Genomic DNA, 15,009 nt, shown 5'->3' with positions numbered 1-15,009 from the left:
TGTAGTTATATTGGTAAAAACAAAATTCAAATTGATTGTAAACTCAGCAAAAAAAGAAATGTTTATTATCAGCAAACTTGTGACTAACAAATGGAATAATGTGTCCCTGAACAAAGGGGGGGGGGGGGGGGGGGGTCAAAATGAAAAGTAACAGTCAGTATCTGGTGTGGCCACCAGCTGCATTAAGTTATGCTGTGCATCTGCTCATGGACTGCACCAGATTTGCCAGTTCTTGTTGTGAGATGTTACCCCACACTTCCACCAAGGCACCTGCAAGTTCCCGGACATTTCTGGGGGGGGGGGGTGGATCCTAACAGGACCCAGACATGCTCAATGGGATTGAGATCCGGGCTCTTCGCTGGCCATGGCAGAACACTGACATTCCTGTCTTGCAGGAAATCACGCACAGAACGAGCAGTATGGCTGGTGGTATTGTCATGCTGGAGGGTCATATCAGGATGAGCCTGCAGGAAGGGTACCACATGAGGGAGGAGGATGTCTTCCCTGTAACGCACAGCGTTGAGATTGCCTGCAATGACAACAAGCTCAGTCCGATGATGCTGTGACACACTGCCCCAGACCATGACGGACCCTCCACTTCCAAATCGATCCCGCTCCAGAGTACAGGCCTCGGTGTAACGTTCATTCCTTCGATGATAAACGCGAATCCGACCATCACCCCTGGTGAGACAAAACTGCGACTCGTCAGTAAAGAGCACTTTTTGCCAGTACTGTCTGGTCCAGCGACGGTGGGTTTGTGCCCATAGGCGACGTTGTTGCCGGTGATGTCTGGTGAGGACCTGCCTTACAACAGGCCTACAAGCCCACTGTCCAGCCTTTCTCAGCCTATTGCGGACAGTCTGAGCACTGATGGAGGGATTGTGTGTTCCTGGTGTAACTCGGAAAGTTGTTGTTGCCATCCTGTACCTGTTCCGCAGGTGTGATGTTCGGATGTACCGATCCTGTGCAGGTGTTGTTACATGTGATTTGCCACTGCGAGGACGATCAGCTGTCCGTCCTGTCTCCCTGTAGCGCTGTCTTAGGAGTGTCATGACTTTGGCCTGTTGGTGAGGTTTATGCACCCCATAAATACCTTTCCCCCCTTTCCTCTCTCAGTAGTCTACAGAGTGACTCTTGGAAAGCCCTTTGTTAACAGAGAGTCGGGTAACATCAAAAGGGTGGTGAACAGAACCATATTTTGGTAATCCAACCAGTTGAAAGTGTCCGTTGGTACTTAAAGAATATGATGTCAGATCAGTTGTCATCTGAGACATTCTTACTGATGATGCACATTTGTGGCCTGCTGGAGGTCATTTTGCAGGGCTCTGGCAGTGCTCCTCCTTGCACAAAGGCGGAGGTAGCGGTCCTGCTGCTGGGTTGTTGCCCTCCTACGGCCTCCTCCACGTCTCCTGATGTACTGGCATGTCTCCTGGTAGCGCCTCCATGCTCTGGACACTACGCTGACAGACACAGCAAACCTTCTTGCCACAGCTCGCATTGATGTGCCATCCTGGATGAGCTGCACTACCTGAGCCACTTGTGTGGGTTGTAGACTCCGTCTCATGCTACCACTAGAGTGAGAGCACCGCCAGCATTCAAAAGTGACCAAAACATCAGCCAGGAAGCATAGGAACAGAGAAGTGGTCTGTGGTCACCACCTGCAGAATCACTCCTTTATTGGGGTTGTCTTGCTAATTGCCTATAATTTCCACCTTTTGTCTATTCCATTTGCACAACAGCATGTGAAATTTATTGTCAATCAGTGTTGCTTCCTAAGTGGACAGTTTGATTTCACAGAAGTGTGATTGACTTGGAGTTACATTGTGTTGTTTAAGTGTTCCCTTTATTTTTTTGAGCAGTGTATTTGGGTCTTGATTGGGCTCTGAGAGCCGACTCAGATTATTGCCTGGTTTGCTTTTTCCGTAAAGCTTTTTTGAAATCTGACACAGCGGTTGCATTAAGGAGAAGTGCATCTAAAATTCCATGCATAACAGTTGTATCTTTTAGCAATGTTTATTATGACTATTCCTGTAAATTGATGTGGCTCTCTGCAAAATCAAAGGATGTTTTGGAACTTCTGAACGTAAGGCGCCAATGTAAACTCAGATTTTTGGATATAAATATGAACTTTACCGAACAAAACATACATGTATTGTGTAACATGAAGTCCTATGAGTGTCATCTGATGAAGATCATCAAAGGTTAGTGATTGATTTTATCTATATTTCTGCTTTTTGTGAATCCTCTCTTTGGCTGGAAAAATGGCTGTGTTATTCTGTGAAGAGGCACTCACCTAACATAATCGTTTGGTTTGCTTTTGTCGTAAAGCCTTTTTGAAATCGGACACTGTGGCTGGATTTACAACAAGAGTATCTTTAAAATGATGTAAAATACATGTATGTTTGAGGAATTTTAATTATGGGATTTCTGTTGTTTTGAATTTGGTGCCCTGCAGTTTCACTGGCTGTTGAAGAGGTGGGACGCTACCGTCTCACCTACCCTAGAGAGGCTAAATATGAAACTATTTGTGAAAAGATGAAATGTAATTTTAGCTTCTAAATGAGAGAATTGTTTCCATAAGTTCACTCCGTGGCCCCGCCCAAGTGAACAGACATTGGTTGTAAACTATGAAACACGCCCTTCTCTCCCCACTACATAAGCCCCTGTTAACGAAATTAACATGTGTGTTCCCGAGGACGACGGTCCATACGTTAAAAGGGCTAATATCAAACTACAGAACTAAGCCAACTTCAGCGTGGGCATAAAGTATGGCAACTTGGTATGAACTTTGAACTCTTATTCACTAAAGAAGTGATACCTCCTAGCCATTGAGTGAGCAGCAAAGTATATCTTCTACCAAACACACGACGGTACGACAACATATCCGTTCTACCACAAGACATATTCTTCAAAGGACAAGGGAGATCTCTGTTGGGCCACACGGCCTTCCATCTACAACCAACCTATTGAAGCACCGCTCAGAGTAAATATTTCTTGCATTTTCCTTTTCCAAATGGGCGGTTATTTAGAATGCATAAGATTCTGTATTTACGATAGCAAGGTCCGATCAGAGACCAAATTCCTTTTTTCCTCAGTCTTCCCGCACTTTCATTCAAAACCCAACCCCCTTTCTTTGTGTAACCAGCCGTCATATATTTTCCGTCCGCTAGGGACGTTTTCTTTTATGACATAATTAGTAATCAATGTATGACCCATCATGTGTATGTGTAACTCTGTGTGATTGTTTAGGTATTTAGTAAATAAATAATGAAACCAAATTTTGCATTGCTGATTCAACTTGTTAGCCAGGGTTCGTGAAGATAACCAAGAATTCTACGACTTCAGATGAGACTGAATAAGGTGACGATTAAGAATTGACCGCTATTGATGTAAAAGATTATCAGGTGTTTAAGAGTTTATTCGGAAGATAACAGCTCTATAAAATTTTTTGTGGGGCCCCGACTTTCTAGTTAATTACATTTACATGATTAGTTCAATCAGGTAAAATTAATTACAGAGAAATGATTTTATAGAATAGCAAGTCATATCACTTAATCCGGCATAGCAAAGACACGACAGGTGTCTCACAGTACACACATTGCAATTTATTGCCCTGGCCACATCTGCAGTCCTCATGCCTCCTTGCAGCATGCCTAAGGCACATTCAGTCAGATGAGCAGGGACCCTGGGCATCTTTCTTTTGGTGTTTTTCAGATTCAGTAGAAAGGCCTCTTTAGTGTCCTAAGTTTTCATAACTGTGACCTTAATTGCCTACCGTCTGTAAGCTGTTAGTGTCTAAACGACCGTTCCACAGGTGCATGTTCATTAATTGTTTATGGTTCATTGAACAAGCGTGTGAAACAGTGATTAAACCCTTTACAATGAAGATCTGGGAAGTTATTTGGATTTTTAAGAATTATCTTTGAAAGACAGGGTCCTGAAAAGGGAGGTTTCTTTTTTTGCTGAGTATATAATTGATTTATTAATGCATACATGGATGTCTCTGAAAAACATTGACGTAAAAAAATTCAAATGTAATGATATTGACCTCAAAAGATACCCAAAGATTAAACAGAGCAGCAGCTAAGTTTATCTGTCTGGATCAAGTGCCACTGTGACTTTGGCTAATTAGCCTTCTTGTTTTTGCCTTGGTATCATTTTGGAATAGAGTATCTTGATGGTATCTAATATCGTGATATTAAACCTGGTATTGGTATCAAAGTCAAAATGCTGGTATCGTGATAACACTACCAGTTACAGTTCAACCCTCAGCATTTTTTTTTTGCATTCCTTGGGAGACAAATACTGACCAAGCCAAGTCTTTGCCCCTTAGGTCATCCCTGTTACACTACATTTCCCACAAAGCTCACTCGTCCATTGATGGCTTCCATGTCGAGCTCTGCCTTCTTGGCCCACTTCTGCCAGAAGTCCGGGTCCTCCAGGGAAATGTCCGTCCTGTTCCCAGCAGCCACAAAACTCGCCTGGGGAGAAGGGTAAAAGAAGAAATGGTCCCAACGGTGAATCTCCTGAATGCATTTTCTCCGCCTTTCTTTTCCAACTACGCTTTTGATCTCAAATAAGTGCAGCTGGGTTGGTCACTGGAACAAGCTCCCACTGACACTGCACGATTCTGAAAGAGCCTGACTCTCTACTGGTAATGAGCATAGAAATAGAATTACTAGAATGAGCCATCAGTACACCTAGACCCATTGACTTGAATGGGAAATCTGTTATAGTAATTAAATTCCTATGTTACTGACCACTAAAATGAAGGAACACGCTACAAAAAGGGTGCTAAGAACACATGGGAGACAGCGTATTGAAGCTACCTTGGCGAAGGTGGACCCCTTGCCCTCGGACTCAATGGTGATGGTCTGGGTTCGTCTCAGGAGGATCTGGTCAATGTCCTCTTCGCAGAACTTCGAGCCCTCGTCCTCCTCGTCCATCAGAGCTCCGTAGGCTCCTTTACGGAGGAGGTCCTCCACCTCCTTCTTAGACAGCTGTGGAACCTGAGGTGGTGGAGCACATTTGATGGTTTAGACTACTGAGCTCAGCGTATCAACAATATTAATATCAACCTTTATTAAGACAATTAAGTATGGTTGAGAAGAACCTCTCTTCACAAAGGCAGGTGAGCAATCTGTTTTAGAGATGTATTCAACAGGGGCGCACACAGAACGTCAAAAAACAATACTAACATGTCCCCAAGCCTGGTCTTACTAATTAACTGTGTCAGAGCTGTGTTAACTGTGCGTGTGTTTGTGTGTCTTACCCCGTTGGCTGCGTTTTCTCGGCCACTCATGGACTGCAGCACAGCCTTGTCGAGGCCCAGCTTGAGGCTGGCCTTGTCAAACATCTCCCTCTCATAGGAGTTCCTGGTGATCAGCCTGTAGATCTTCACTGCCTTGCTCTGGCCAATCCTGTGGCATCTGGCTTGCGCCTGAGCGAGGGAGAGGAAAAGATTGCGAGAGATATGGAGAGAAAAAAACTTGCTTAGATTGAGTAAAGCATAGACCAACTGACAACAAACAAAGTCATGTAATGGTGTACCAGTGGTGTGATAACATTGTTTGTTTCCTGTTTTTCTTGTTTTATGAGTTTCTATGAACCTGTGTACTGCGTTTTGACATGTCTCGACTGTATCTTAACAGGACTGTCTTCTTTCAAAGTTTACTGAAGTAGCACTGTATTTACCTGTGTAGTAGTGACCACAGTATTCCATAAATTGCATCTTCAACTTGAGTACTTAACAAAGTGGTAACGCTCTATTTGCAAGCCCAGCCCACTCACCTGTAAGTCATTCTGGGGGTTCCAATCCGAGTCAAAGATGATGCAGGTGTCGGCAGCGGTCAGGTTGATGCCCAGGCCTCCAGCCCGGGTACACAGAAGGAAGACAAAGCGGTCAGAGTCCGGACGAGAGAAGCGGTCAATCGCAGCCTGCCGGAGGTTACCCCTCACACGGCCATCGATACGCTCATACGGGTACCTGGTCGGATGGAGACAGTCATAGTCAGCTTTATCAACAGATTCAACACAATCATAAAAAACAACCCACATTTCTGACTTTGTCATTGATGTGCTCGCGCAGATGACTAGTAAAATACATTACATTTATATATAGTATGAATCTGGCACACAGGGCCCCAGTTTCAGTCCCCCGGGTTAGGTAAGAGTGGAATGGAAGAGAAAATCTGGGAGAGAACATAAAAGGGGTACTTCAAATCAAATCTTCAGAGGTAAAAGATCAGATCTGTACCGTTTCTGGATGAGGTAGTCCTCCAGGATGTCCAGGCAGCGCACCATCTGGGAGAAGACGAGGACCCTGTGTCCCCCGGCCTTCAGCTTGGGCAGCAGCTTGTCGATCAGCACCAGCTTGCCTGCTGCCTGGATCATGGCCTGTAGGTGGAATTGGGGCATCTCGGCATGGTGGTTCTCACGGAAGTCGTCCAGGATCTTCTCCTCTGCACCTAGAACATCATAAAACAAACGGCCATGCATCAGAATCATTCAAAGCAGTGAGACTAAACCCAGCAAGTTCACAAACCAACCCAAGTACTAACAGAGGTTAGGGCACGTCCTGTGCCCCACCCAAGACAAATCAACACTCAGAGCATCCAAAATAAACACTTTAAGCCAAAAGACTGAGTGAGGACTATGTTAGTGTGTGTTAAGCCTTCCGCATGCTTCGGTTGGCACTTAGCTAAACCTGAACGAATGTGTTCACATACTCCCTTAGAAGACCTTCGCTTGAAAAATGTGAGAGAAAAAAAGCAGCAATAGTACTGTTTGTCCATCTTGGAGATGCCGTAGCCAGTATAAACGACCTCAAAATAGTCAGAATTCATCTAAGATAACTCAAGAAAACTGTCATTCATTTAAACTTGTTTGTCGAGGAGATCTTAGACCAATCACCAACGAAGGGACGTAGACTTCGAGAAAAAATGTAGCGTGCATGAACAGCTGAAAAAACCTTTGCCGAAGACCAAAACGTCACAAAATGTTGTCATAATATATGCATAAACTGTTCCGGATGGGAGGCATGCGGACGCCTTTCGTGTGCGTGTTCCGTACCATTGATGAGGTAGGGGTGGTTGCAGCACTTCCTCAGCTCCATCATGGTGTTGAGCAGGTTGGGGACCTGTGCACCTCCGCCTCCCCATGCACCACCTCCTCCTCCCGGTCCTCCTTTAGACAGGAAGGAGAAGTTCTTCTCCAGGATGGCCCTGTAGTACTTCTTCTGGATGTTGGTCAGCTCCACCTGAGAACAGGAGATGGGAACAAAATCAGTTAGGTAAACTCAGTGGAGAGAAATGACATCAGTTAGGTAAACTCAGTGGAGAGAAATGACATCATTTGACCATGAGGAGCACACACACAAAGTCAAACACCTCAATGATGGTCTCCTCCTTGGGAGCCAGGTTCTTCTCCACGTCCTCCTTGAGACGTCGCAGCATCATGGGCTTCAGGATGGCCTGCAGCTTCTGGACCTGCTCTTCAGTCTTGAGGTCTCCAAACTCCTGCATGAAGGTGTTCTCCGAGGGGAAGCGTTCCGGTTCCAGGAAGTTGAGCAGACTGAAGAGCTCCTCCACCGTGTTCTGCAGGGGCGTCCCGGTCAGCAGCACCTTGTGCTCCTTTACAGAGGGAGAGGAGGACTTGGTTTTTACTATACTTAGGTCCTTCCAGTACGTCATTATAGATGTTTTTTTATTACTCATTTACATTACATTTACATTTAAGTCATTTAGCAGACGCTCTTATCCAGAGCGACTTACAAATTGGTGCATTCACCTTATGATATCCAGTGGAACAACCACTTTACAATAGTGCATCTAACTCATCTATTACTCCTGTGATAGGAGAGGACAAAGGGGGAAACGTCCCATTGATGTCCATAAAATGAGCATTTTATCAATAACTATTGCTTATTTTCCAACAGGTTCAATGGCAAGTCTTCCAAAAAAACACAGGAGAAATGGAAGTTAACAACTAGACATCTCTCCATGTCAACTCACCATGTCCATCATCTTGAGACCCTCCAGCAGTTTGCAGTTCCTGTTCTTGAGGCGGTGAGCCTCGTCGATGACCACACAGCGCCACGGGACGCTGCGCAGCTCCGGACAGTCTGTCAGAATCATCTCAAATGTGGTGATGACCGCATGGAATTTGTACGCTCCCTTTATCACACGACCCTGAAGATGGAGGGAGGAGAAGAGGGAGAGCGAGGTCAGAACACAGGGAAGAGCGTCATGGTGTATAACCTGTAGTTTTTCCTACTTGACTCAATCGGGAAAACTCTGGACCCTGGTCAGGGAAATCTGGCCTTTGGTCAATTTACTGAATCAAAATGGACTCAACATATAATGTAATAAACATATTTTCTCAAGTATGAGGTTAGCGGAGTAGGTTTCCACATTTAAATGGTTAGCGGAGTAGGTTTCCACATTTAAATGGCTAGCGGAGTAGGTTTCCACATTTAAATGGTTAGCGGAGTAGGTTTCCACATTTAAATGGCTAGCGGAGTAGGTTTCCACATTTAAATGGCTAGCGGAGTAGGTTTCCACATTTAAATGGTTAGCGGAGTAGGTTTCCACATTTAAATGGTTAGCGGAGTAGGTTTCCACATTTAAATGGTTAGCGGAGTAGGTTTCCACATTTAAATGGTTAGCGGAGTAGGTTTCCACATTTAACTGGTTAGCGGAGTAGGTTTCCACATTTAACTGGTTAGCGGAGTAGGTTTCCACATTTAACTGGTTAGCGGAGTAGGTTTACACATTTAAATGGTTAGCGGAGTAGGTTTACACATTTAAATGTTTAGCGGAGTAGGTTTACACATTTAAATGTTTAGCGGAGTAGGTTTACACATTTAAATGTTTAGCGGAGTAGGTTTCCACATTTAACTGGTTAGCGGAGTAGGTTTCCACATTTAACTGGTTAGCGGAGTAGGTTTCCACATTTAACTGGTTAGCGGAGTAGGTTTCCACATTTAAATGGCTAGCGGAGTAGGTTTCCACATTTAAATGGCTAGCGGAGTAGGTTTCCACATTTAAATGGCTAGCGGAGTAGGTTTCCACATTTAAATGGCTAGTGGAGTAGGTTTCCACATTTAAATGGCTGCGGGAGTAGGTTTCCACATTTAAATGGCTAGTGGAGTAGGTTTCCACATTTAAATGGCTAGTGGAGTAGGTTTCCACATTTAAATGGCTAGTGGAGTAGGTTTCCACATTTAAATGGCTAGTGGAGTAGGTTTCCACATTTAAATGGCTAGTGGAGTAGGTTTCCACATTTAAATGGCTAGTGGAGTAGGTTTCCACATTTAAATGGTTAGTGGAGTAGGTTTCCACATTTAAATGGCTAGTGGAGTAGGTTTCCACATTTAAATGGTTAGTGGAGTAGGTTTACACATGTAAATGATTGGTGGAGTAGGTTTACACATTTAAATGGTTAGTGGAGTAGGTTTACACATTTAAATGTTTAGTGGAGTAGGTTTACACATTTAAATGTTTAGTGGAGTAGGTTTACACATTTAAATGTTTAGTGGAGTAGGTTTACACATTTAAATGGTTAGTGGAGTAGGTTTACACATTTAAATGGTTAGTGGAGTAGGTTTACACATTTAAATGGTTAGTGGAGTAGGTTTACACATTTAAATGGTTAGTGGAGTAGGTTTACACATTTAAATGGTTAGTGGAGTAGGTTTACACATTTAAATGGTTAGTGGAGTAGGTTTACACATTTAAATGTTTAGTGGAGTGGGTTATGGTCACATTTCAGTCACTCCTTATTTGGTCGGTACGGTCAGTGTGGAGCTCTGATTAATGTTGTTAAATACCTGCCGGTCTAAAGTGCTTCTTGTGGGATTATTCCTAGATTAGGGTTAAGAACCGACTGTACCATACAATACTGTATCCATGTGGCTAGGAAGGCTTGAGTGTCTGTCACTTAGGCCTGAGTCTTGTGAGGTTATGGTTTGTTATGTAATGGTAAGTTTATGGTGTGGTTGGGTTCACCTCGCAGGCCGGTGTTACATAGCTATAGTATCGTTGCATTAAGGTCATGTTACTTGTGCATCTGGCCTTAATGGTCTTGTTACGTCAGGTCATGCCTGTAGTGGATGGTACTGTTATAGTCACGGTTACAGTACGGTCACGACGTACCTGCACGTCGCGGTAGTTCATTTCGTAGGCCTGGATGGTCTTGCGGCTGGCCTGGCTGCCGTGGTAGACGATCACGTTGAGCTCGGTCCACGTGCGGAACTCCCGCTCCCAGTTTGGAATGGTGGAGAGGGGGGCGATGACCAGGAAGGGCCCGTGGATCCCCTTCAGGTAGATCTCATAGAGGAATGTGATGGACTGGATGGTCTTGCCCAGGCCCATTTCATCTGCTAGGATGCAGTTCCGTCTGGAGGGGAACAAAGAGAGAACATGATGAAAGGGGAACAATGAGTCACCAGTCACTGTATTAGCAGTAGTGAGTAATCTGAATGGGTCTCCTAGGAGGACAGAAAGGAGAGAAAACAGTGCAAATGAATGAGATGTAACAGGGATAGTCTGTCTGTCTCAAATGACACCCTATTCACAGTGTAGTGCCCTACCTATGACCAGAGACCTAGATAGAGCACTATATTGGCAATAGTGTGTCCTTAAGTCTCTGTGCACTCTATTCGTGAGTGAGTAATCTAATGAACAGTTAGATAACCCTGTAAAGGCAGATCAATGACACTCAAACTAAGAAGTTGGCTGTGTGGCTATTGCATCATACTGACTGTGTGTGTGTTGTGTGCAGCAGTAGTAGATCACACATTAATGATTGGTGTGAGAAAAGCACAGATTGGGTACACACATGTCCCTGCAACACATGGGTTGGAGGACACAATATGGGGCATGGATGTGTTGATTGTATTTACACATGCTGGGTGACATGGTTCAGTATTATCTATGCAAGTGTGTTGGATAAACACATAGCGTATATGGTCCTACTTGTTATTGAGTAATTGTGGGTTATGAAGACAGACTTTAGTCAGTAGATATTGTATATTATACTATGTAATAGTTACATAATATATACAGTACCAGTAGATTAGAGGTCGACCGATTAATCGGAATTGCCGATTAATTAGGGCCGATTTCAAGTTTTCATAACAATCGGAAATCGGTATTTTTGGACACCGATTTTTTTCTTTTTCTTTTTACACCTTTCTTTAATCCTTATTTAACTAGGCAAGTCAGTTAAGAACACATTCTTATTTTCAATGACGGCCGAGGAACGGTGGGTTAACTGACTCGTTCAGGGGCAGAACAACAGATTTTTACCTTGTCAGCTCGGGGATTCGATCAAGCAACCTTTCGGTTACTGGCCCAACGCTCTAACCACTAGGCTAGCTGCCACCCCTATTATAAGAAGGAGTGATGGAGTGCTGCATCAGATGACCTGGGCTCCACAATCACCCAACCTCAAACCAATTGAGATGGCTTGGGATGAGTTGGACCGCAGATTGAAGGAAAAGCAGCCAACAAGTGCTCAGCATATGTGGTCCTTCAAGACTGTTGGAAAAGCATTCATCATGAAGCTGGTTGAGAGAATGCCAAGAGTGTGCAAAGCTGTCATCAAGGCAAAGGGTGGCTTTTTGAAGAATCTAAAATATATTTTGATTTGTTTAACACTTTTTTGGTTACTACATGATTCCATGTGTTATTTCATAGTTTACGTCTTCACTATTATTCTACAATGTAGAAAATTGTAAAAATAAAGAAAAACCCTTGAATGAGTAGGTGTCCAAACTTTTGACTGGTACTGTACATGTTATATAAGTGAGTCTCACACACGTCATATAGCTTAACACATGCACGAACGAACAGTAGGTTTTAGTACTTCTTACGTATTGTACCAGTTGAAGAGCAACCAGTTCACTCCCTCCAGCTGGTATTCCCTGAGTGCGTTGTCGTTTATATAATCCCTGGAACTCTCGGATTTCTGCCAGTTTTCGGTGGGAGGTCGCTCCTGTTCCAAATAAAAGCCTACCGTTAGTAGTTTCTGTGCGACCGCAGGAGCCCTAGCTGGCTCCGCGTTAAAGGGCTGGGGCCAGAAAATGTAAGAAAAAGGCAGCAGGAGAGTGTATAGTGTGTGTGAGGTTTTTATTTTACGCACCACGCGTTTGGTCTCGGGCTGACGGGCCGCCACGGCCTCGTACTCATCGATCTTGGCCTGGTCGATGTCGGCCTTCAGCTCCCAAGTTATATCCTCATAGGGCAGGGAACACCACTTCACCAGGTACAGCTTTACAGGCTGGGGGGGCAGAGAGAGGTTGGGGTTAGTGTGTGTGTTGGGGCAGAGAGGGCGTTAGTATGTGGGGAGGGGATAGTGTGTGTTGGGGGTTAGTGCGCGCGTGCATCCGGGGGCGTTAGTGCGAGCGCCGGGGGGGATAAGTGTGTTGGTTAGTGTGTGTGTTGGGGGGGGTTAGTGTGCGTGTGTTGCGGGGGGGTTAGTGCGCGGCGTGTGGGGGGGGGTTAGTGTGTGCGTGTTGGGGGGGTTAGTGTGCGCGCGTGTGTTGGGGGGGTTAGTTTGTGCGCGTGTGTGTTGGGGGGGTTAGTGTGCGTGTGTGTGTGCGTGCGTGTTTGGGGGGGTTAGTGTGCGTGCGTGCGTGTTGGGGGGGGTTAGTGTGCGTGCGTGCGTGGTTGGGGGGGGGGGGGGGAGTGTGTGCGTGTGTGTGGGGGGGGGGGGGGGGGGAGTGTGCGCGTGTGTTGGGGGGGTTAGTGTGCGTGTGTTGGGGGGGTTAGTGTGCGTGTGTTGGGGGGGGTTAGTGTGCGGTGTTGGGGGGGGGGGTTAGTGTGCGTGCGTGGCGTGTTGGGGGGGTTAGTGTGCGTGGTGCGTGTTGGGGGGGAGGTGTGTGGTGTGTTGGGGGGTGTTAGTGTGCGTGTGTTGGGGGGGTTAGTGTTGCGTGTGTTGGGGGGGGTTAGTGTGCGTGTGTTGGGGGGGGTTAGTGTGCGTGTGTTGGGGGGGGTTAGTGTGCGTGTGTTGGGGGGGGTTAGTGTGCGTGTGTTGGGGGGGGTTAGTGGCGTGTGTTGGGGGGGTAGTGTGCGGTGTTGGGGGGGGTTAGTGTGCGTTGTGTGGGGGGGTTAGGTGGTGTGGGGTAGTGTGCTGTGTGTGTTGGGGGGTTAGGTGTGCGTGTGTTGGGGGGTTAGTGTGGGTGTGTTGGGGGGGTTAGTGTGCGTGTGTTGGGGGGGGTTAGTGTGCGTGTGTTGGGGGGGTTAGTGTGCGTGTGTTGGGGGGGTTAGTGTGCGTGTGTTGGGGGGGTTAGTGTGCGTGTGTTGGGGGGGTGTGTGGGTGTGGGGGGTTGTGTGCGTGGGTTGGGGGGTTAGTGTGCGTGTGTTGGGGGGGTTAGTGTGCGTGTGTTGGGGGGGTTAGTGTGCGTGTGTTGGGGGGGTTAGTGTGCGTGTGTGTGTGTTGGGGGGGTTAGTGTGCGTGTGTTGGGGGGGTTAGTGTGCGTGCGTGTGTGTGTGTTGGGGGGGGTTAGTGTGGTGCGTGTGTGTGTGTTGGGGGGGGTTAGTGTGCGTGTGTGTGTGTGTTGGGGGGGGTTAGTGTGCGTGTGTGTTGGGGGGGTTAGTGTGCGTGTGTGTTGTGGGGGGGTTAGTGTGCGTGTGTTGTGTGGGGGGGTTAGTGTGCGTGTTGTGGTTTGGGGGGTTAGTGTGCGTGTGTGTGTGTGTGGGGGTTAGTGTGCGTGTGGGTGTTGGGGGGTTAGTGTGCGTGTGGGTGTGTTGGGGGGGTTAGTGTGCGTGTGTGTGTGTTGGGGGGGTTAGTGTGTGTGTGTTGGGGGGGTTAGTGTGTGTGTGTTGGGGGGGTTAGTGTGTGTGTCTTCCTGTGAATTCCAAGATTAAAGGAAAGGGCAACGTTTGTTCGGAACTTAGAAAGGAACCTTTAGCCAAAGCATCAACTTCAATCAATGACATAACCAACCTTATTCCCACTTCTGAGGTCGTTTAGAGGACATATAGAACAGGAAGGAGGGAGAGAGCAAGAAAAGGAACACACCTCTCCGTTCTCATCTGTGCTCTCTGACACGTCCAGTACCCGGTCCACCTCAACGTAGTCTGGGTTGAAAGGCTCGTCATCCATCTGGAGGGGGGAGGGAGAAAGGGATGAGTGAAGGATGGAGACGTTGATGTTAGTGGTATCATAGCAGAGAGTGAATGGCCTGGTTTCATTCTGTGCAGTCTAGGTCCAATTCACCCAACCAAATATAACATGTCATTGAATCCTCTGAAGTTGAAAGTGGGGGGGAAGGGAAAGAAAGTGATTCTACAGCGGGTGTCAAAGCTGACAAAATGGCAGCTCAACACTGAGGGAAGACAGAACTGTGGGACTGACCTCTGTCACGAAGGTGGGGAGGGCCTGCTTGGCCCTGAACCGCTTGACCTTCTGGTGGATCCTTTTGTCCTTCTCCAGCTCCTCCAGATCTGCCCAGCGACAGTGCAGGTAGGAGCTACACAGAGAGAGCGGGGGAACACACACCATTACATACATATACACTTTGAACTCTCACTCAAATACACCCACCCGTGGCAGATGCTATAATATACACACCATATCTCATACACCATAAACACACCTCACAAAAAACAACGCAAAATACAGACGCACCATCACAAAACCAAACGTGCTAATCTAGAGATTTATAGCATTATAGAATTTCCTCTTCGGTCCAAACATTAAACCTGTGGTTTACAGAGCGTTTTGTTTGATTTCACGTTAATCCACCATTTTCCCCCGAAGCTGGAGGAAATAAAATGACACGGTGAACCAAGGCCACAGTCGTGTTGGTACTCACAAGCTCTTGAATTTCACATAGAATTCTTCCACTTCCATTTTCTCTCCCGATTCCATCTTTGGAAAAAGTTACATTTGTGTCAGTTGTTGATTAGAGTCAGAAAATGGGTGAGTTTTAATGTTTCTCTAAAAATATATAAAATCAAGGCCACTGTTTTCTCTAACAAAGTAGTCATCTAACAAACGTCT

The 15,009-nt window shown here is 46.1% G+C and overlaps 1 protein-coding gene across 1 annotated transcript in view; it reads right to left on the bottom strand.

Moving 5' to 3' along the window:
* The window catches only part of LOC120019866 (chromodomain-helicase-DNA-binding protein 7-like), a 96,670-nt gene that overhangs the window by 29,025 nt on the left and 52,636 nt on the right, over positions 1-15,009 (bottom strand). Inside the window, exons 5-18 of the mRNA XM_038963280.1 lie at positions 14,822-14,877; positions 14,362-14,476; positions 14,026-14,109; positions 12,145-12,282; positions 11,876-11,997; positions 10,155-10,398; positions 8,013-8,189; positions 7,389-7,631; positions 7,072-7,258; positions 6,257-6,467; positions 5,791-5,986; positions 5,273-5,440; positions 4,830-5,009; positions 4,371-4,481 (exon numbers count right to left, since the gene is read on the bottom strand). Of these exons, the coding sequence (XP_038819208.1) occupies positions 4,371-4,481; positions 4,830-5,009; positions 5,273-5,440; positions 5,791-5,986; positions 6,257-6,467; positions 7,072-7,258; positions 7,389-7,631; positions 8,013-8,189; positions 10,155-10,398; positions 11,876-11,997; positions 12,145-12,282; positions 14,026-14,109; positions 14,362-14,476; positions 14,822-14,877 (2,232 nt within the window). The remainder of the gene's footprint in view (positions 1-4,370; positions 4,482-4,829; positions 5,010-5,272; positions 5,441-5,790; positions 5,987-6,256; positions 6,468-7,071; positions 7,259-7,388; positions 7,632-8,012; positions 8,190-10,154; positions 10,399-11,875; positions 11,998-12,144; positions 12,283-14,025; positions 14,110-14,361; positions 14,477-14,821; positions 14,878-15,009) is intronic.

This window comes from Salvelinus namaycush, chromosome 25 (genome assembly GCF_016432855.1).
Source record: "Salvelinus namaycush isolate Seneca chromosome 25, SaNama_1.0, whole genome shotgun sequence".
Lineage (NCBI taxonomy): Eukaryota > Metazoa > Chordata > Actinopteri > Salmoniformes > Salmonidae > Salvelinus > Salvelinus namaycush.
The sequence above is the reverse complement of the archived record's forward strand: the minus strand, read 5'-3'. Positions and strand labels throughout refer to the sequence as shown.